This window comes from Ornithodoros turicata, chromosome 5 (assembly GCF_037126465.1).
Source record: "Ornithodoros turicata isolate Travis chromosome 5, ASM3712646v1, whole genome shotgun sequence".
Lineage (NCBI taxonomy): Eukaryota > Metazoa > Arthropoda > Arachnida > Ixodida > Argasidae > Ornithodoros > Ornithodoros turicata.
In genome coordinates, this window is record NC_088205.1 from 27350208 (window position 1) to 27374139 (window position 23932).

The 23932-nt window shown below is 45.4% G+C and overlaps 1 protein-coding gene across 1 annotated transcript; it reads right to left on the reverse strand.

Annotated features, from left to right (window-relative positions):
• Positions 1 to 406: 406 nt before the first annotated feature.
• On the reverse strand, positions 407 to 23751 carry LOC135394260 (serine/threonine-protein kinase RIO3-like). Its single transcript, XM_064624925.1, has 10 exons — positions 23584 to 23751; positions 22855 to 23077; positions 20686 to 20843; positions 9779 to 9975; positions 8782 to 8961; positions 8596 to 8723; positions 6489 to 6671; positions 3532 to 3862; positions 826 to 930; positions 407 to 757 (listed from the first exon to the last, which is right to left on the reverse strand). Exons 2-10 carry the CDS (start codon positions 23058 to 23060, stop codon positions 593 to 595), a joined length of 1653 nt encoding a protein of 550 aa, XP_064480995.1. The 5' UTR covers positions 23061 to 23077; positions 23584 to 23751; the 3' UTR covers positions 407 to 592.
• Positions 23752 to 23932: the final 181 nt, after the last annotated feature.

The window sequence follows — 23932 nt, forward strand, 5'->3', positions numbered from 1 at the left end:
CTTCCGTATTTCAGTGACCTGAACTACTACTTGGTGCCTACACATATCCCTGTGCGTAGATGCATATTATGAGGAAGAATGGTCGACGAGGCTTGTGCCTCTTGAGCTTGCACTCAGCTTCGAGTGAACTTGTACCTGAACTTCACCGTACCAGATTATCCAAACGCTGAACGTTGAACACAGGAGTAAGAGGCAAGCAACCTGGTGTAATGGACTTGTAGTCAACATATTCTCCAAGTGTCAGGAGCAACAGAAAACATACTCATCACATGTGTGTGTTTTCTCTCGCTCCTCATACTCGAGCATGTTGCCTACAAACCGAACCTCAACCTGTCCTGATCTCGCACACTAAATGGAACCAACTTCACAATACGAATGGGAACACGTGCTCTCCATTGCAACGACATAAAACCTTTCAACCTTTTATTTACACGAAACACCATGTGGATTTTAAACCCACAAATAATGAAGCATTCTACTTAATTCATCTTGCTTTAAATCTTCCTTTCTGTATTATTCACACATTCAGAAGTTGGCTGCTGCTGCTTCTGCTTTTGTTTCCATGTCAGTGTTGACAGTTGGCAGTGGCTTCTCAAAGGTCCTTGCCCTCCTCACACTCGGACTGCTTGCTCTGCTCAGATTCATTCCCAATCCTGCACTTCTTGTCCATGGACTTTTCAAATAGCGTATCAAAAAAGTCCAAGTTATGCTGGTTCTCTGGCATTAGCAACTGCTTCTTCCGCGCGAAATTCTGGATCTGAAAGACAGGTAATTGTGGGAGCGAATGCTCTGGATGTGTGCAAAGGGGTAGAGTTGAACACAAACCTGTGAGAGCAGTTCAGCTCCTTCCCCTGGGAGGTTCAGACCACACACTTTTGTGAACAGGTCTCGCGGGCTCAGCACATTTGTCAGACCTTGTTTCTGAAAAAACTGCACCGAGGACGTTGGTGCATTAGCACACAGATAGGCATACAAACACACTAGTATAACTTTTTCCATTGGGCATATTCTGCCCTGTGCTTGCATATTCTGTTCAAAAAGCTTCAGTGACAATGTACTATATTTGCAAACTATGATTGATGCAGCGATTTGTGCAGAGTTTCCATGTAAGGGGGTGTTGGAATTCCGTACAGCGTGTGTGCGTGTGGCTTTTCAGTTTATTTTTTATTTTGGGGCGGGGGATGGGCCACTATGCTTTTCAGAGCTACTGCAGTGCCTCATACCGTGGGAATATGGAGGGTAGGGGACGACTTGGCTTGCACTTTATGTTGAACATGCAAATTTTTTGTTCACACTATGGAAACACTAATACACAACACGTTCATAATCAATATGCCGCAAACTGGTACGTCAGCATCTAAAAATCTTCTGCAGAAAATATGTACAGGCATTCTGAGTCTGTTTGATCAGATTTGAAAGTAGCATTTTACTGTGCTTTTTTTAAAATCCATGTTAGCACCACAAAGCAACTGTGGCTATGAGCGGCCTACAGACATGGACAGATGGAGAGAGGACAGCAGGAAGGAGTGGGGGCTAGTACGCACTCTGGGCTTACTTCATGGGGAACTGTGCTGACATTCGTCTGGAAAGTCTGCTGTAAGACCCAGAGAAAACATCAGACACCACAGCCGGTGCTGGAATTCTAACCCGTGTCACCACCTAGTCTCGACGTGGAAGGTGATCCCCCTAACCACTATGCCACGCCAGCTGGTTTCTACTGTTTCTGTTTCGTGTGATAAGAAAAAAATTGTTATCGCAGGTCCTCACCAGAGGCTTTTAAAAAGCTTTGTGTCGAATTTCTGCGCGTTTCAATCAACGTACCACTACTGACTAAAAAAAAAGTTATATTTATTTTATTTTTTATTCTAGGTCAACCCTGCTCAGTACGCAAGACACAAATGCTGTCAGTGACATACATGTGAGCTTCCATAAATTTCTGAGATAACCTGCAAAGCCTCATAGTTTCCGATTTTCCAAGAGTAGGTGACAGCTCTGACGCCCGTCTATTAGCAACAGCGCGTGCACCTTCCTGCTCTCCACTCTCTGACCCATGTTGGAAGATTAGTACCAGCAGCTGTGGTAAGGAGACGAAAATCGATCTTTGAGGAGCAATGTTGCCAGACATGTGTGCACCCTGCGATGTCGATAGTTCTCAAAGTCGAAATTAATTTTATGACACTTCTAGGGAAAGAACATTTGGTTGAATACAGCGTGAATGCAATGGCATGAAGTTCGGTAGGATATTGAAGACACGGCATTTACTCCGTAGTGCCATTTTAGGTAATCAGAACACAGGAACAACATCGGGTGCTTTGGAAAATACTTAGGCCGGTACAGTGATGTGATTGGCCCAAGCCATTTTGGAGCACTTTCTGGAGCATGAAAAAAATCTGTTTTGGAGCAACAAAACAGCGTTTTGGAGCAGATATACTACGTCATCATGCGCAGTAATATACACTTTATTTTTAAAATACTTTCAAAAGAGTGACGTAGATGTGGTCACCGAAGCCGAAGGCCAACTCCTTGTAACGATTCTCATGTGCTGCAATCAGTTGAAGTAGCTCAAGTGATGTGACAAAACTTCGACCAGGATTTTCAAAATATTCGCAAATAGCCGACAGAGCGGTGTGAAAATTCGAATAGTTCAAGTGGAGTGTAATACAGAGTTGAATATAGATTACTGCAAAGAATTCCTCATTAGTCAGTTTTTGCACGGATACTGTGCAGTTACAGTGCCAAATATAAACGAAACGGTTAAAGTAAATGCAACAGCTGTGCAAGAACTAGTACGTGTGCTCTTAAATCTATGACATCTTTTTAGTTAATTCCACACTCAATTTGTCCACTGTGCTTTCACATAGTTCTAGATTCACATAGGCTGAACATGTCCAATATTTATTTCAGGTTTCTTGTCCACAAGACTCACTAACTGATGGCCTATTAAAAGCGTTCTCACAATCTTTCGCGTTAGTGACATCATGTGACACCAGCGACAAATTACGGCAACAGAGCACAGAAACACAGCAACGGTTTTAAAAAATGAAAGAAAGAGTGATAGCGATCGGACCTGAGTCTACCATCCTGTCATATTCCTAAGGTCCATTTCACACTATCGTTTTTCTTGTACATATGCTTCAAAAATAGAACCGAGAGGCAATCGAGCACTGTAGATTCCAATGGGTATGATTTGCCTCAGTGAAAAACGATAGTGTGACCGGCCTGATCTTACCGGCCGGGAAGATCTTATCTGTATCGCTTTATATTGCCTGGCCACAGCAGGCAGGCGACAAACTCATAAGCAGTTTCACCCTACAAACGACGCATGTCAGGACTGGGTTTCATAACAGCGGGATACCGGCTTAGCGTATGCAAATGCCTGAAGAAGTGCAGCCTTCTGCATGAAAGTCTCGTCTCATTAAAATTTAGATGCTCTCAACAGTCTTCTTTCCGTTGTGAATATCCATCGCCGGATACTTGCACATTCTGCTCTATGTACTGCAAATGCCAAGTGATGTTTTCCTAGATGATTACCTGAGAAACATTGGTGCAGTCCCGGAGCAAGAACTCCAGTGCGTGCGGATGCATTCTGTCTACAGCCTGGCTCACATCAATCACTACCACTTGGCCCTGGTGCCACAGCAAGTTGTACTCGCTGAGGTCACTATGAACCAACTGGCACCTGTCGTACAGGGCTTGTGCCAGGGACACTGTCTGCGCATAGGCACTGGACACTTGGTCGTGGCTAAGACGTGCTTCCTTCAGTTTTGGTGCGGGGACACCGTCAAGGCCCACAAAGGACATTACCAGCAAGTGCTTCTTCAGAATGACTACTTCAGGACAAGGGATACCTGCGCGATGAATCCTGAAGAAGATGGAAGAAAAAAAAATCAGTTATAGTCACATGTTGAAAGAGTAAAGCCTGTGGTGAAACGCCTAGTAAAAGATTACAGCAAAGCTCAGACAACTGAGACTAACTGTCTGAAACCCCTGTCCAACTGAAATAAATAAATAAATAAAAATAAGGCTATATACAAATAAAACTGATAGGCAGGATAGTTGGTGACTTTGAAACATGGCAAGCATGATCTCAACCTTTCAAATTGATACAACACGTGCACCCACGTGTTATGGTTAAGCCTGACTGCAGCTGTACAACCTTAGAAGTCTGTGTCATGCCCACGGAAGAAGAAATGAGAGGAGGCTCCTCTGCCCACTTTCCTGTTGACACCTAATGTTGCCAGTTCGACTTGTGACACATAGATGGCGCGACCTCATTGAGGCCTGTTGTAGGCAGGTCGAGTACGCAGTGAAGAATGCAGTCAGTGTGAAGTCTCTCCATCGCTCCCAATTTCAACAATTTTCGTTCATGAAACTGCTCAGAGTTACGTTGATATCAAAGAGAATACTGCTGAGGGGTAGAGTATCGCCCATGGCGATGAAACTCCCCAGTCATCATCATAAAATAAAGTTGTTTGTTGTACAATCACGTTTAGCTGTGTCAACCAAACTGTGGTCTTCATGTTTGTCAATTTTTTTCTTAGACTCTCCAGAACATAAAGGAAGTTCAAATAGACACTCCTGAGAACACTTCCTTTCTTTCGGATCCATTTTGATTAAGTAAACAGGACAGTGTCAAATATTGTCGGTACAGCGTCCGTCGTTAGTGGGGGCCTTTTTGTCTTTCGTTTAAAGGAACACAGAAAGTCATCTAAAAAATATTTAGTTCTGAACGTGTTGGTGAGTAGGCAACTTGACTTGATGATTAACACACAAATTTCCTCTGTACGCGATATTTTTCATAGGAAAAAAAAAAAACACACTCTAACACCGCTGCACATGCTCCCGCTCGACTCACACCACAGAGTCAAACGAGGAGGAAAAAACATCATGGGTGATGTCATTACGGTTCAAAGGGGCGACTGCGCTTCTTCGAGGTCAGTGGTGTCCGGTTTCCTCTTTTCTTCATTGCTTTCTCCATGTCAGATGAAGAATAATGGAGGACTTCAAAGTGCCTGCAGAATATTGACACATGTTGCCACTTTCAGAGTGGGAAATTTGGAATCTGCAGAGATGCAGAATGATGAGCTGTGACGTGCCGCTGTCGGTCACCATGTGGTAACCAAACAAAGGGTGCCGGGACAGCTCGGGTGAAATCGAACAACTGGCAGGATTGTGTCGTCCATGTTTGTAGCCTGCATCGGCTAATGCTCAATGTTTAACTCAAAGATTGGCAAGCTGAACATAAATTGCGGTGGTTTATGACGTTGCTTGGCTCTGTTGGTCTTTGCAACAGTCAATGGATCGTCAACAGTTGGCCTTTGCAACTGTCAATGGATATACAGCGCGAGGATGTCTGCTGCCGCTACGTGCTGGCGACAGCGTTGCGATAGATTTCACTGGATTGTGTCTGACAACGTATCAGCAAGAACATACCTCCAGCTGAGTGAGACATTATCTGAATGACCAACAAAGTTGCTAATCGAAGCGATGTGTTAGTGATAATAGTGATGCGGCGATCATTTCAAAGAGTGAACTGAAACGATGCTTTGTGTTGTGCTGTGTTTACACAAATTGCCACCGCACAACAGAACAACAGAAACAATCATCATGATACGGAAGACAGAACACAGACACAGACAGAGCACTGTATATACAGTATTATTATTATTACATATATTATATTATATGTGAATATTATTCGTTTCATATTCCAAATGTTGAATATTTGCACAGCTCTACTTTAACACATGTCGGTAACGATATGTTAAGCTGTTATGACCTAACTGTAATAATGACCCCTCCCCCAATTTTTTGCAACGTCGCGCATGCACAAGGTACCCGTTGAGCCGTCTGAAAGTACGTCTGCTGCTGTGCCACCAACGAAAAGAAGTAAAATGCAAACAAATCAAAACACTCTGCAAAATTAAACTTCCAAAATCATCTTTTGCACTCAGCTTTGCTTCTCCGTGCATATGTTTAATCCTACAAAAGCTTTATACGCAGAAGTCGCTTACCACGCGTGGTGCCATCTGACACATGACGTGTCGATCTTTCAATGAGCATCAAATCGCCCGTGTAGCAGCGGTCAAGCGTGAATGAACATCGAAATGTCGGATGGTCATCGCTTTTGATGACCATCGAAACGCCCGTGTAGCGGGGGTATCAGTCCTTCTTGATACATATCTTGAACAGATACAACGGTAGCATAAGACCACAAGCAGAGGGCAGAGTCATGGTCGAAGCGCCTACAGCTGCTACATGGAGGAAGGTGGCATACTTGACAAAATGAGCACTCGTGAGCATGCTCACTCAATGTGCCTAATGAGCTGAGCATGAGCGAACAAACATAGAGATGAGGAGGGGCTGAGTGTGCATGGAGTATGCAAAAGGAGAGATGAGGAAGGAGTGAGTGAGCGTGAGTGCCGACATCTGGTCTATGTTTTCAAAGGGTGCATGAGCTCAAGATTGTCAGTGAAAATTAGACTTACTTTTGTAGGTTGTGCATTTCCTTCTCGGCCCACAGATGGATGCACTTGCGGGGATTCAACTTGCTGTAACGGTCACGAAAACGAAAGTCCCCCTTGATGTACTGCTCCCGATTCTTGAACTCATTCAGTGTTGTCTTGAACACTTTTACGACGCACTCTCGTGGGACAGTGAATTCTTCGCTCCTAGAAGAGCACATGCTGTATATTACAGGGAACCAAGAACATCACAAAAAAATTTACAGAGTCGAGAACACTGTTCCGGTTACTCCAAGGAAACAGACACAAAGTGCCCACTAACCCCTGTGATATGAATTTAAGTCTCAAATATTGTCCGGCACGCAATGACGCCGACCCGCTATGACGTATCTCACTGCGTAAGCTTGACGTCGCGTCTCCAAGACAAATGCTCTCTCGAAAGCCCCCCATTCCACCGTCCGAGGAAGGTCCCCACCACTTCGTGCCATGCGCTCAGATGCACGCTGCACACTGTCTGAGGAGGCAACAGAGCGACGCAATTGGCACAACGTGAGGTGGGTAAGGCATGCTGGTATGTTGGATGAGGCCAAGTTTTTGTTTGAGGTATGTGTTTTGCTAATAAGGATGTTAGTTTGCAGCAGAGGTGACACTAGAGTAGTCCCATCTTAGGCTCGTATTTTTTTCCTTTTTTGTGCGTACAACAAGAGCAGAAAAAGCCAATACAGTCGCCGACCAATAACTCGGGCTTCCCAATTTTACGAGTAATCAGGAGCACTGAAATGCTGACCTTAACTTGTGAGGATGTCGATGATGTTGCTACAATACATGTGCTTAGAAGAGGCGAATGTGACGTTGCCGCTTGACACGTCGTCTTCGGCACCGACAACCGAAGAAAAAAAGGTAAAAACGACAGCAGCGACGAGGATGTTGTGGCTGCACTCCCTTCCACAGGCGCAATCCTCGCTGTTGTGGTTATGCTGATGATGCACTCGCTGAAATTCACCGCGATACATTGTTGCATGTTCACACAGAGATGCAGACAAGGAGAGATTCGTTTCTTAAGTCACTTTAAATGATCTGATTGTAGGCTTTTGAAATAAAGTGGATTTATGCCATCCACAGAAAATTTGGACAGGTTTCGTGGCTCCTAGAAGACTGCGGCAACTGTATTTCATGAACAAGTTTGGTGTTCCAATGCCTCGGTAATTTTTCTAATAATAAGTTCACAGTTATATCACTCTGACACTGTACTTCCTGTTAGGACTCTTCATCGTGGGGTCGAAAGTTTGATGGTGCATCGTTTCGGACAACTGAAGTCCTTTTGTGAGAATTTTTTCATACAATATCAGTTGGATATCTTGAGACAAAACTTATGTACCACCTACGTTACAAGCAAGGCTAGAAGATTCTTTTTGTAAGCACGTGCAGTCAGACCAATGATCCCTGCACCCGCCCAAAGCGGCCTTTTTTCACCCTTTAATCCTCCTCAGACGGTGTGGAGCGTGTATGTGAGCACACAGCGCGAGGAGGTACGTCACTTCCACGTCAACACTCCTCGAATGGTGGGCGGAGCACTTCCGAGCAAGCGCTCCCCTAGGAGGCACAACGTGACTCTGACGCAGGAAGATACGTCATAGTGGTGCAGCGTCCCCGTGCGCTGGGTAATATTCTAGACAATTCCCGAATTTCACACATTATGGATAGGGCCTGACTTTTTCGGGTTTTATTTTTGGCCAAATTCGGGGGGTAAATATCGGGTGATATTTTTCATTTGAAAATTCGGGTGTATTCGGGTTAAATCCCGTTACGGCATATTCAGTCGTCAGGAATTCGGGTGTATTCGGGTGATTTTTTTTTTGTTTAATAAAAATTTGTCTTAACATGGAACTAATGTTTAGCAATGTTATCAAACTTTATTTTAATGCACGCTTATGAGTGTGCCACGCGACCCAGATGTTTTTGGGTAGATTCGGGTTAAACCTGAATTTTACAGATGTCGTTCGGGGAGGGGGGTAAATATCGGGCGGATACGGGTTTAACCCTAAAAGTCAGGCCCTAATTATGGATAGACTGCATCACAATTGACGTCCTTGAGCGTACCATCTGACACAAGTAAGAGAGGTGCACTCACTTTCCCCCAGAAGCATGGAAGACGCAAGACTCTTTCCCAGAACTGATGCAGCCGTTCACCTCGTCTAGGATTTCGCGATTAACGAGCTTGTATAATAAGAGTCGTGTAGCAGGGTCCAGCGATTGTTCCTGCAGGCCAAGCAAGATGCTACCACCTGTGGAAAGACCAACGTTTGCTGTAACTCACCGCCGTGGCCTTTTCCTTCTTGTCGTGAAGTCGCGCGGCTCGTTTGCTTTCCTGTGTGGAATGCAGCTTGAGCGAGTTGTAAACATTGTTCGAGAGACGCATATCAAACCCGCCACCATCCCCGGTAGAGATTCCAGGAGGCAGCTCCATGACACGACAAGCGTTACGACGGCCGCACACCTGCACGGTAAGTTGTGGATCAGTCTAAATGTCCTGCATGGCACGTCACCCAAGAACAGGTCCCCCTAGTAACGACTTACCTAAAGTGCTCATTCTTTCTCAGTTACCACCAACCAGTTACTTATTAGCAAACTTTACCAATACTGATGGTCAGAACTTGGTGCATTATCAGGGGATCACTAGAACTATGCCATGATAACGCGCTTGAAAGACCAAGGTAACCTGGCCAATGATAATGTTGTAAACCTTAGAACTCACGTGAGGAGCAACAAACTGAGGTCAACAGCTAAAACAAACGAAAATGCAAGTACAGAGGTGGTTCCTCAGCATAGACCTTTGTAACAGGTCGCCATTCACCACTTTTTTCCTTCATACCGCTATTCAGCAGTGACCGAGTGGTGGCTATCATCCCCCATAGAGATTTTCAAAATGAGGAGCATGCATGAGTTACTAATTCCTAGCACCAAGCTCTGCATAAGCTCACTGCAGAAGCTGGGAGGATTTGGCATTGTTGCCAGAATCTCCCAGTCATCCTGACTTGCTGCTTCTACATGAAATGTGACAAAAGTCACTGAAAAGGTATCTACATATACTAAATGGCTAGGAGGAACATCACTGCATATACATGTAATAACACAGGACTACAAATAGGGCTACTTCATATTCTACGAAAGAACATTTCTCAGGGTAATGTGCCAACAACATTTGCTTTCACTAACGAACTGTGACATATCCTATATATCCTATCCTATCTAACAACTTCACACAGCACAAGCGTGTCGTAAGCATGCCTCACTGAAGTATTACGTAGCCTTACCGTAGCATCATGCTTTGTAGTGAAGCCTCCATCTGACTGGCGTGCAATTCCTGATCGACCAATAGCTGGTGATGTTCTCTGTGCTCGCTCAAATGAATCCCAGTGCTTTGCTTCCCCTTCATCAACATAATCATCATCTTCCGAGTCCGAGAGCATATGCTCTTGCAAGCGCTTGTAGTTGTCGAAACACACACTCACTGCAAGAGGAAGTAAGGTTATATTGGTTAACAGAAATCAAACTCAGCTATCTCAAAAGCACTTTTAATTGAATTTTCATCAGTTGATTGCACATTTGAGTCAGTTACTTACCACTGGGTTTCTGGCATATACCACAAAAGCACCGACAAATTTCGAATGCCTGTAAGTTTTTTGAGTGGTCAGGAAAACTAAATTCCATACGTTGGTAATTACCAGAATGAGCACCTCCAATTATTTGCTCTAGCAAAGTGCCCGTTGATAAGTGTAACTCTAAGTGAGTTCTCTGTTTCTAGCTTCGGAATGGTCCATTCAAAACAATGGCTGGCGTTGTAGCGGTTTTGGTTATAGATCGTGCGATAGATAATGGGAGACTGTTCCCTTATCTCATGTTGTTACGCGCGTCCCGTATCTTTCTACTTACCTGCTGTGTTCTATCCCCGGTGACGTTGTTATCGCCACACTAGCGATAATAGTATTTAAAGACACTGGCTACGGAAATAAAGCTTCTTCCTGTTTTGGTTTTGTACGAGACGGCTGCTCGTCATTCACGCGACAACATGGTGTCAGAAGTGGGGTAATGCGGGAAACGCCCCCTTCATTCCATCATGCCGGATCCCCCGCAAGCTGCAGAAACTGCGGCAAGTGGAGCCTCAGCGTTAACGAAGCCTCAGCCGCTACAATTCAGCGGTGTCAGTGGCGTTAGTCTGGCAGCGCCTTCTAAGTTCGACTTTGCGAATCCGGCAGAGTGGCCGTCGTGGCGAGCAGTCTTTGAAGACTATGCCTTCGCTTCAGGTATCGTCCGCACGCAAGATGAAACACGCGTGCGAACACTCCTCTACTGCATGGGGCCTCAAGCTCGCCCGCTCCTCTCGTCACTGGGCGCCGAGAAACCCGAAGAGAGCAAGTATGACGACGTAATAAATAAACTAGAGGGTCACTTCGTCCACCCGGCAAACGAAATCTACGAGAGCCGACGGTTCCACCGTGAAGTGCAACAGCCTGGTGAGTCGGTCGATGCATTCTACACCAGATTGCGAACTATGGTGAAGCGTTGCGGATATGGAAGCGACGCTACGGAAGACCGCCTAGTTAGGGACAGATTTGTCGTGGGACTACGGGCCGATCGTCTATCCGACATGCTGTGCCGTTCAGCGAAGCTGACTTCAGAAGAAGCCTTGCTCCAGGCACGTCTGCACGAGGATGCTGAAAAAGAACGTTCATGTGCTGCGCCTGCATTCGACGTCAGTGGTACGCATCTGAAACGCCGAGATAAATTTCGGATGCGACGTCGCGACAAAAGTGCCCAGGGTCGTTGAGCCAGCGTCGAACGTGAAGATAGTCCTTCATGTGCGTTTTGTGGACGGGCCAAGCATCAGCGAAAGGATTGTCCAGCACGCAACGCAACATGTGACTTTTGTGGCAAACAAGGACATTTTGCCGAGGTGTGCCGCAAAAGACTTTCCCGGCGCCGAGGACAGAAGTCGGACTCTGTCGAGTTATCTACAATCAGCACCCGTAAAGCATGGTTCATCGATGTCGACGTGAATGGATACTCCGTGCACTTCAAAGTAGACAGCGGTGCCGAGGTCACAGTAGTTCCTCCTTCTTTTCCTGGTTGCCCGGACGTCCTCGATGCGCCGAAAAGTGAACTCACAGCAGTCGGAAGTTACTTCCTGAACGTGAAAGGAACATTTCGTGCGACGTTATCTTGGAGGGGTCGCTCCGTTACAGAAACTGTCTACGTGGTACAAAATCAACTAACGCCATTGCTAGGATTTACGGCGATCGGAAGTCTTGACGTCGTACAATTTGTTGGCGCAACCTCGACGAGGACAGCTCAAGGACTCCGCCTCACGCCGGAAGACAGCCTATTTAAGGGTCTAGGTGAGCTGCAAGAACAGTATCGCATCAGACTACGTTCTGACGCGCAGCCATTCTGTTTGAGTACCTCGCGACGTTTGCCTTTGCCGCTGTTCAATACTGTGAAGCAAGAACTCCTCAACTTGGAGCAGCAGGGAGTCATCAGGAAAGTCGACAACCCAACTGAATGGTGTTCTGGCTTAGTCGTGGTCCCCAAGAAAACTGGAGGCTACCGTTTGTGCATCGACCTAACCAAACTAAACAAGGCGGTGCAGCGTGAGAGGTACACGCTCCCGACCGTGGAACAAATTTTGGGACAACTGAGCAATGCAAAGGTCTTCTCGAAACTCGACGCTACGCTAAGTTTCCACCAAGTAAGACTGGCGCCTGAAAGCGAAGAATTCACAACGTTCATTACGCCGTTTGGGCGTTATTGTTATCGGCGTCTTCCTTTCGGGATAGCTTCAGCCCCTGAATTTTTTCAGCGTGCAATGTCACGAATCGTCGAAGGACTTCCAGGAGTCGTGTGCATGATCGATGATGTCTTGGTCTTTGGCGTCGATAAAGCGGAGCATGACACTCGTCTGAAGAGTGTCATCAAGAGACTAAACGACGCAGGCATCAAGTTAAACTTCAACAAATGCAAGTTTGGCGTGCCGTCCGTGCATTTTCTTGGGGTTATCGTCAGTAGCACCGGGATAATGCCAGATCCTGAGAAGATCAAGGCCATCAGAGCTTTACCACCCCCACAGGATGTCAGCGGAATTCGCCGTTTGTTAGGCATGCTTAATCACATAGGACGTTTCCTTCCCGACTTGTCGACCATCACCGCTCCAATCCGTTTACTTCTACGCAAGAACACTACCTGGATGTGGGGACCAGATCAAATGATAGCGTTCAACCGCCTGAAAGACGTCCTCAGCTCGGACACTTGTACGGCCAAATACCATCCAGAATACCAGACTATCGTATCGGCAGACGCCAGCTCCTTTGGTCTTGGTTCCGTTTTACTTCAGCGGCAACCAGAAGGTGAACTGAGAGCGGTGGCTTTTGCGTCTCGTTCCCTAACTCAAACTGAAGAAAGATACAGTCAAACAGAAAAGGAATGCCTAGCAATCGTGTGGGCCATCCAACGCTTCGACCAGTATCTACGAGGACTTTCTTTTTTGGTTGAAACAGATCATCATGATAATTTGTGATTACAGCATGACGGCCTTGGCTGCCACTAGGGGTCGGGTGTGCAGCTGGTGTATTTAAGATGTGTCCCTGCCATTAAAGTTGTTTGTCAGTCAGTGCTTCGTCTGTGTTGTCTCTTTGTGTCCCCTGCACCGGGGTTTTATCGCTTTTAGATCATTTACCCCTGATACCACTTCTTGGGTCTAAGGATTTGGAAATGCTCCCGCCTCGCATTCAAAGAATGCGCATAAAGATAATGCGCTATCAGTTTGACGTAAAGCATGTTGCCGGCAAACTTCTCGCAACGGCTGACACTTTATCGCGGGCACCATGCCATTCTGCGGACAAGCCGGCTGCAGATTCTATCGAACTTTTTATAAGCGAGGTGATGAGCAGCGTTCACTTGCCCTCTGCAATAACCGTCGACGTTGTTCGTCAGCATCAGCTCCAGGACTCGGAATGCTCGACGGTCATTTCGTTCTGTAAAAAGGGATGGCCTGACCGGCCAAAAGTGCCACTAGGTCTCCTATCATATTGAAGCGAGAGAGCACATCTGAGCATCTATAATGGTTTACTGATCCACAACAAACAACTGGTGATTCCGGTATCACTTCGCAGAGACATCCTGAGTCTCCTACACGAGGGTCATCTCGGATTACGTCGATGTAGAGAAAAGGCCAGAGAATCTGTCTGGTGGCCTCAGTGTGTAATGGAGCTCAAGCATTTCATCGCGGGTTGCCGGAATTGTGCAGAGACTAAAAGTCAACATCGAGAGCCCCTACTTGTGCCAACTAGACCATGGCAACGTCTTGGAGCCGACCTTTTTCACTTCAAGGGAAAAGAACATCTTCTCTTGGTCGACTATTATTCCCGTTATCCTGAGGTAATCAGCCTTCCTTCTACAACGTCATGCCAGGTCATCACCGCCTTGAAAAGCTGCCTTGCCCGTTTCGGGATCCCAGATGTTCTAAGGACTGATAACGGACCTCAGTTTTGTTCAAGCGAGTTCGCTAGCTTTGTACGCTCCTATGGTTTCCGCCACGAGACCAGCAGTCCGCGGTACCCTAGGAGTAATGGAGAAGCTGAACGAATGGTTCGAACAGTAAAGGACATCATGAAGAAATCCGACGATGTCTTCTTAGCTTTGCTGTCCTACGGAAACTCTCCAGGACCAACAGGCGTATCGCCAGCACAATTGCTTATGGGGCGTCGTTTAAATACACGCCTCCCCGTTCTCCCGGACACTCTTGATCCTGCCCAGCCAGACCATCGTGCGTTTAAAGCCAAAGACGCCTCGTTGAAGGTAAAGCAGATCACCTAGTACAATCGACGTTATCGTGCAGCTCCCTTAACCTCTCTGACTCTTGGGGGAGAGGTATGGGTATCAGACTTGAAATGCTGGGGACGTGTGCTCAGCCCAGCACAGCGGCCAAGATGGTTTGTTGTTGAGGTACCGACCGGCACGGTGCAGCGCAACCGCCATCATCTTGTTCCCGTGACGCCTTCGAGGGTTGAACTGCCTTCTGGGGAAACTTCGGCTACTAATACTTCGGATGTTGCTTCTCCTGCAACATTCACGAGGCAAGATCCTACTTCCCCGGCAATGTTCACAAGTCATCAACCGGATGCTGGACAACAGGCCCCCGAACATTCTCTGATAGTGACACGTTACGGGCGCAAGGTGCGTCCGCCTAAACGACTGAATCTTTGATACGGTGATGTGACATTACGAGGTGACTCCAATCTCAGGGAGGAGGTGTAGCGGTCTTGGTTATAGATCGTGCGATAGATAATGGGAGACTGTTCCCTTATCTCATGTTGTTACGCGCGTCCCGTATCTTTCTACTTACCTGCTGTGTTCTATCCCCGGTGGCGTTGTTATCGCCACACTAGCGATAATAGTATTTAAAGACACTGGCTACGGAAATAAAGCTTCTTCCTGTTTTGGTTTTGTACGAGACGGCTGCTCGTCATTCACGCAACAACAGGCTTTTCCTGCTGCTGACCTTAGCTTGCTCGCACTGTCCGTATCGATCAAAGGAGCAGTACGTGATATGCATTAATTTTGGCACTTTGTTGGGCACAGAATTTCACGGAATCCCTTATTTTTAGGGTGTGCGGATATTCGAGCTCTAGAATTCAAGTTGAATATCAATCACTCAAAGTATTTGATTCGCAAACCGAGTACCCAATATTCGGGCTTCCAGATAATCGGCTATTCACTGAATATGAACGACACCTCCCGAAAGTGTGCTTCACCTGACGCTTCCCTGCATGAGGTGTAGCCTGCTCTACAAAATTGAAGCCTGCTTTATGATTTTGTCTATGCTACAGGACAAACACAGACAGATTGTAGTTTAGCGTAAGATAATGTTAGCCCATGTTTATTGTGGATACTTCACCTGAGGAAGGGGAGGTGTCCCGCCCGTGTGCAGTTTAGCGGTGCAGTGGGGGATTTTGATTTGATGTCTGGGAGATTGCCTTTAAAAAGTTAAGATTCTTAAATAATGCCTACAGCCCAGGAACAAAACAGGGTGTCCTAAAGATGTAACTTCCCCGGGGGATGTATTGTAAATTCCTTCCTATAAAGTTTCTATAAACTCTATAGACGCTGTAAGATCTTTCAGCGGGTATAAAATGATTGCAAGCGACAGACCACATCAGAGGACAACACAAGATATCATGTATGCAATGCTGAGCCACGACAGTGGCTTCTGTAATTTTATAAAATATTTTTCGTTACCGCATTATCCAAGAAAATTAAGTGTTTCCCATTTCAAGCAGCCGTTGACTGCTCGCCGCGGAAAATAGCGGAATTTACAAGTCGGTGCCGCGGAATTTTGAATTTGCCACGGCAGAAAACCAAGGGCCTTAGTCATACGTGGGCACTATCGGGTGGAGCTGCGACACACCATCGTTGCTTCCGTCAACCGCAATTGCAAAGACGTGTCATCAACTGGCTCTCCAACATTGTAGTTTTCGCAGACGTAGTCATTTCACCGATGATGGCAGAGGTCTTTGTCTGTACACACCTGTAGCACTTCGCTTCGTCAGATTTTGGGAACATCTTCTGGAACAGCAGTCACACGTGGTCGCTTAAGCTCCGCGGCAGGTTGTGCTCAACCAGAAAACCTGTGAAAAGGCACTTGGCACGTATGCGGAACAAGTGGAGGTATTTCTTCTTCTGTTTGGAGAGCGTCGGAGGAGGAAACGAAACTATTGTACGAGACTGGACTGACGACAGCATGTCTTATCGAGAAACACGGACACAATGAAACACGCGATCTGTTGCAAACTCCAGCTATGGATGGTCATGTTTAAGGCCCCGGGTTTCCCGCAAAATATCGCGGAATCCTTTGTTTGGCTCGGAATTTCATGGAATCCCTTTTCTTCAGATCAAATTCAGATCAAATATCAATCACTCGAAGTATTTCATTCGCGAATCGAATACCCAATATTTGAATTTCCGAATATCCGACTATTCACCAAATACGAACGACACCTCCCGAAAGTGGGCTTTACCTGAAGCTTCCCTGCATGAGGTGAAGCCTGCTTTGAGGTGAGGTGCTTTGAGGTGAAGCCTGCTGAAGGACCAGCACACACAGATTGTAGTGTAGTTTAGGATAACGTTAGCCCAAGTTTATTGTGCATACTTCGCCTGAGGAAGGGGCTGCGTCCCTCCAGTGTGCGGTTTAGCGGTGGCACAGGGGGATTTTGATTTGATGTCAACAAAAAAGGGTGTCCGTAACTTCCACAGGGCATATGTTGTAAGCTCTTTCCTATAATTATCCTATAAAGTTTCTATAAGCTCTGTAGATGCTGAAAGATCTTTCAGTAGGTATAAATTGATTGCAGGTGACAGACCTTTGTCTTTGTCAGAGGAGAACACAATATATCATGTATGTAATGCTGAGCCACAACAGTGCTTTCAATCTGTAATTTCATAGAATATTTTTGTCCGCACATTATCCAAGAAAAAAAAAAGTTTTCCATTTCAAGCAGCCGTTGACTGCTTGCCGCGGAAAATCGCGGAATTTACAAGTCGGTGCTGCAGAATTTTGAATTTGCCGCAGCAGAAAACAAGGGGCCTTAGTCATGTTGCACCACGTGGTTCGCTGTAGAGCCCTGCACGGGCCCGACCTGGCCCGGGCGCATCGAAAAATGGCCCAGCCCGACCCGGGCCCGGTGATATATTCATATTTTTCATATTTTATATTTTCATATGTTCATATTTTTATGCGACCCAGCCCGGCCCGGTGACCCAGCAAGTAGATCCTGGCCTAGTATTTCCCGGCCTAGTATTTCCAGCTGTGACTTACGCGTTTCTGGCGCTTATCAAACAAATTTATAAGTAAATTTATAAGAAGAGAAGACATGGCCACAAACGTACAAGTGCTGGCAGTTTAACACCGTAACAGCACGAGACCAAATTAAATCCAGAACGCACGCAGGCATGGGGGTTATCGTTACACTGTCAAGTTTTTGCAGCGGTAAAGCATGCTGTCGACAAACTCCTTCTCGCAGTCCCTACCACTCTCACCAAGCTTTGCCAACGTGATTGTGAAATACGTGAGGAGCAATGTGAAGTGACTTTGAGAATGTTCTAGAGGGTCGAATCATACGCATAATGCAGTGTCCTTCGTTTGTCTTTGCAAATATGTGCACAGGAATGACCCAAGCGCATGATGATATGAACTAATAGTCCTCATTGTGTGGAATTTGCTGTGTGACCCGGCCAAGCCTGAATCTCGGAAACATGTTTGTCGGCACGGGCCCGGCCCTCGGTGATGGCATATTTTGACAGCCCGGGCTTGGTCCGCGGTGACGGCACATCTTGTCGGCCCGGCCCGTGGGGCGGGGCGGGGGCCCGTGCCCGTGCAGGGCTCTAGTTCGCTGTTCATCTCCTTACCTCTTTGTTGGGACACCACCTACCCAGCCTTCCGTGAAAAATGTGTTATGGGCTGTAATTCTTCAGGAATATGTTTGGAAACCTTTAAAGGAAAATGAGAGAACACCCAAGACCCAACTTTCTGGGAGATTGTAGGGCGTGTCCGTACGATCGGGAGACTGAATGAAACTAGGGAGTCTCCTTCCCAAGCTTGCCTGAGCATTAGGACTGCATACCTGCGAAGTCTCCCAGAATATCCGGGAGACTTGGCAGGTATATGCAGTCCTCATCTGGTTACAAAGTGGCAGCCTACTTCGATGATGAAATGAGCATGGGTTTGGAGAATGGCATGTAGTTTGGTCTCCCGAATTCTGTCTCTTTCTTTCTGGATTAGTTTTCCTCCTCAAATTCCCACAGGCATTTGTGGTTATGGTGTGCATATAGTACTTGTGGTCCGGTGTGAAGTAAAAGTGTTTGCAGGTTTGAGCTTCGTTGCGTATGTCTGCGTATTTCATGTAGCCTATACTCAGGCTTGTTTCTTTTGTTATTGCTTTCGTCCAGCAGCTAGCCCGTGTTTACGCTATTTTATCAGCCTACTTCCATACTTTAGCACAACTTTAGTGTACTAGATGCACGAAAAAATACCTCTTAGGCACACCAATGCACAGTACCTTGAGATTGCCGCAGCACTTCCATCACTGACACTACCCACTCAGCGACACCATCTCGCATGTACTGAACTAAAGTAGCCAGGTGGAGGAGTTGGTAATGATCCACTGAATAATACTGCTCAGCCAAACAGTAATGACACGATAATGTTGCAACCGTAGTGTTGTCTGCTGTGTCCTTGTTATGGTTTTGCTGAACAGTATTACCCATCTTGTGAGTTCTTTTCACTCGTTTTCCATTCAAAATTCTGCTCTTTCACATCATATCACAAGATCTTTCCCCTGTTTTACAGCTCCTAGCATTAAACCTGAAAACACGAGGCTCTACTAATTGTAGGGTAGTTTTCCGCAACTCACATGATACGCATGTATACTCATCAATTAAACCTCTGTATGCAATAAGGGGATAAAGTTGACTTATCCCCTTTTTAGTACATTTGCTGCAAAGACATGCCAGTATGTACTTGCCAAAGAAAATTTAGGACCGTATTGCAATTTATTGGTCTGATACAGGAGTGTAAGAAATGGGAAATGCATGTGTTTCAGTGGGATGGACAGTCAGGTCATGCCCCCTTAATACAGACACATGCAAATGGTGTAGCCTAAACTTTGCAATGATGCGGATATAAACTTCGATTTCCACTCAGGAAACATGGTCACTCTACCTCATGTGACTGTGTCAGCGTGAGCGTTGTAATCAGAAAAATGTATGCAGTAACCAGAAAGATCATGTTATGCTGGTCATCTAGGATATTATCTTCAAGATTGTGCTCCTTTAGCATCACGATAAGCCCGATCCTGGCTGCTCCACTACAAGACGATGACTTCACCTTACCCGGCATTCACCATCAAAGTCAGACTCGTGAAAATACTTCATGAAAACCCTATGTGTGCAGTGTTACATTGAAAAAGGGGATATGTCATGCTCGTGAATTTTGTTAAATTTCTGTTACGTTACACACCCGAAAACGATGCAAACAGGACATGTATGTAGAATAGACATACAGGGTGTCCCAGAAAACATGTCATTGCATTATAATAAAAAAACTACACCACCTACAATCATGCGGTCAACGGCATTTGTTCTTACTAGGTTTTTGCCACCTCCTGATGTGAATGTCGTGTAACTTAAGTTTAATTATGGAAAATTTTGCGAACTGAAGTCGGAAATCTGCCAAGTAAAGGTCACTTTTTTACCTCACCAATGCGAAGAGCGTGTCTAATTTACTCAAATTAATGATAATTGACAGGTATATTCAGGGGCTATCCCATCAGAAAAAATAGCCGAACATCGTGCTCTACGGTGCTAGCGTGCGACAAATTTTTTATCGCAATCCTTGTCAGTCCAACGAAAGGAGGTTGGAAACCCAGCCCACACCTGCAACGCAGAAAGAGATAACACAGGTATGGCTTGTCGCGTCCGATTTCTGCTGGGATCGCACTTTCCCTCTCCCAGTTTCAGGAACTGTCACTTTTTCTACTATCACTCTGTGGGCTGGGTCTTGAACATCCTTTCGTCGGACTGACAAGGATTGCGCTGAAAAAGTCGTCGCGCGTTCGGTGGTTCGGTGCTACAAGAAGCATGATGTTCGGCTATTTTTTCCTATGGGATAGCTCGTGAATATCACTGTCAATTATCATGAACTTGAGTGACTTCGGCACGCTCTTCATATTGGTGGGGTAAAAAAGTGACCTTTACTTGGCAAGTTTTCGAGTTCAGTTCGCAAATATTTACATAACTAAACTTACGATATATGACATTCACATCAGGAGTTGGCAGAAACCTAGTAAGAACAAATGCCGTTGACCACATGATTCTAGGTGGCGTAGTTTTTTTATTATAATTCAATGACACGTTTTCTGGAACATCCTGTATACATACACGTTATACATTTTGCATTCGCATTATTTGAGGAAACCCAGCTGCAATTACTTTACCAAATATTCACTTGGAAGTTTTCTCAGTCTGGGATTTTTCACCTTGTCCCCTTATTGCGTACAGAGGTTCAATTGTTCTCTTTCTTTTAGTGGGCGAAAATACTATATTAAATCTCAACACTATCAGTACAGCACTACTCTCCGACAACAAACATAAATGCCAGCTGGTCACCAATTACCTTTACTTTCTCCATTGTACTTTCTCTCTTCCCTGCGCAAATTCGAGTCGTGCTCTCTGTCAAACTCTGCCTGAAGGAGCATGGCTAGCACATGGTCATCATTCGCATCAAGGCCTTCAGCATATTCTAGATCCGTAGGTCCCACGATTGGCACAGAACTGCATAGCCAGAAACGGAACAAATAAATATATTAGTACTTAAATATGTAGCAACATAGCAGCATGACTTTAGAAAGTCCCCCACACCAAGAGGTGCAGACAAAAAAAAGACACTGACTCGTTCGTTCAGTTTCCTTTTTCAGAATGATGTACACTAGCTGAAAAAGGGGGTGAGGAGTGCATTCCTGTGGTGAAATTAGGTTAGGGTAGGGTAGCTAAGCCCTAATCTGTTCACTGTACTCTATTTATTTATTCAAGATACCCCAAAGGTCAAGAGACATTACATGGGGGAGTGGAATAACAAACAATCGGTATACACACACACACTTAACATAAAGAACACCAAATACAATATTTGGAAACAAGAAAAGTGCATGAAATTGTACAGCAAAAAGAAAACACCTCCCAAAAACACATCAATATGAAAACAAAATATCGAAAAGAAAATATATTTCGTCAATATGAAAACAATATGGATATGGAACTTAATCGATGCCAAATGAAGTCCAATATGCGATTACAGAAAGATGAATGATCAGTTATGCAAGCTAATTCTGAGGGAAAACCGTTCCAATCGATAGATGTCCTGCAGAAGGAAGAAGGAAAAATAACAGTAGCTAGAGTTATTATTATTATGAATGATAATAATGATGCTGATGATGATGCTGATAATAATAATAACCTCTATTCACCACTGTTGTGGATGGGAGTTGGGACAAAAAAGCCCAAAGGACTTGAGTTATAGAAGAAATACCAGAAGTAACATTATAAATGAACCTATGAAGTGATATCCTCGCAAGCAAACGGCATTTATCGAGGTCAGGCAGCTCAAATTCTTGTTTAATTGCGGTGACTGAAGACTAATGTGAGAAATCACCAACTATAAGCCTAGCGGCTCTGTTTTGAACAGCCTCCATATTAGTGGACAAGTAAAGTTGAGGTGGATCCCATAAGGCTGAGGCATATTCTAATTTTGGACAGACTAGGGACGTGTACACTAACTTTTTACATGCTGTGGGCAGAGCCGTCGCGAGGCGAGTTTGCGCCGGGGCCAGGGCAGATCTGAAGCCCCCTCCCCCCCCCCCCAACCTCTCCCGTTGCTGCCAGAAGGTCTGTAAACAAGGAACAGAAAACACTTATTTGCGCTGCTGAGACCGTAAATTCAAATTCTCCCCATTCCCGCTTTATACTGTCTAACTAACCTGCCAGGGCCTGCTGTTTGGCGCCCTCTCTGGCGAGGGCGCCCTGGGCGGCTGCCCCTCTCGCACCCCCGTCGCTACGGCTCTGGCTGTGGGACCATTTTAAGGTTATGTCTGATATATCCGAGAGAACGGTTAGCGTTACTTATGATGGACTTGATATGTTTGTTCCACATTAGGTCATCCCAGAGATACACGCCGAGATATTTGTATGTCTCCACCTTAGCGAGAATAGTATTGCTGAGTGAGTAGTGGGAGGTGGGAATGTGGTTAGAATTGCGATGCAGGAAAGACATAGAACTAGTTAAGTGGCATTTCCCAGGTGACAGACCACGAATGAATTAATGATAGGTCACGCTGCAAAGTAAGCTAATCATAAGTAGAAGAAATTTTGCGATAAATAATGCAGTCATTGGCGAACAGTCGCACTGTGGAGGTAAGATTGTTAGGAAGGTCACTGATATAACATTGGTTGATAACATATAACATTGATATAACAGGAAGGTCACTGATATTGACATTGGTCTTTGGTGAGGTGAAATGAGGTTTGGGCAGTAAAGTACAAATCTGGTCACTATACCTTAGTGAGGCTATGTTAGGTTAGGGTAGCAAAGCCCTAATCTGGTCGCCGTACTTTAGTGAAGTTAGGTTAGGTCAGGACAGCGAAGTCCTAATGTGGTGGCCGTCAGACTGCACCACCAAAGTGTCGTTGCTGCACTTTATCCGAAAGTGACATGCCAGTCCAAACCATCCCAAGGATAATGTTTTTCAAATTGACATGTATGAGCTAAATTCAGAAAGGCACAACTCACTTCCTAGCAGCTGCCAAAATCTCCTCGTTCTCCAATGAATGTGCCAGCTCTTCACTCATGACATCAGCAAATGATACCGCCTCTGTGGCAGCATTACCCCAGGGGCAAGTCTTTTTCGGTGCAGCTGCAGGAGTATTCACCACGGGAGCTACTTCACTTGTAGTCTTCAGTATGTCAGTAGGCAATAGTATGTCTGTTGACTCCATTTTCTGTCTAGTTTGACCTTGAAAGATGCGCATGTGTCTGCTTAATTTACAGATCTTTTATAACACTTCTACAGTAACATCAGGCAACGCGGAATCTGTGGTTCAAGAGTACTGTGCAAGGAATGAGTCCGTAGAATTCCGACAGTAATTGGTAACAGGTAGCACCTTCACTGGTGCTGTGCATGACCCAATCATACCACTGAGCCATTATAAATGTACATTTTCTTACGGCTGCACAGTGTGTCAAATTACACGTAATTTTCTTTTAGTGAGGCAACAACGCCGTAATTATTAGCACAGTTGTCTCCGACAGGGGGGCAGTTCTCATCGGGCAAATGCTACATGCGTGTTAACGTCATGTTAATTAAGTGAAAAGAGTACCGACCCAGCACTTTCGCCAATAAGTGTGTTGCCACTTGACTCAGTTAATCGTGTGAGTCGCAAAATATTTTAGTTTTACATAAGGTGATGAGATTCGTCCGTAGGACTAACATCCACTGACGAACAATAATTTTATCCTTACTTGGCTTAGGTGTAAGTGTTGTTTGCTGATTGAAATGAATTGTTCTTCGTTCGAATTCGTACAAAAAACCTAGTTCAGTAGCCACTAAAATTTTAAAACGCTAAAAATTTACAATGTTGCAGAAACGCTCGCAAGAGAGCGGAACGAAGCTCCCTGGCGGTGTGCAGCCAAACCAGTCAGGCAACACAAAAACACACCTTGGGATATATCACGCGTAGCCCTTGAGTAAATTGTATAAAAAGCTACCTTTAGCTTTGAATATGTCTTTTCTGTATATCTCCGTGTGGTTACAGTGGGTGTTCCTGTACAACGGATAATAGATACGCAACTAATGTGAGAACAATCGGTT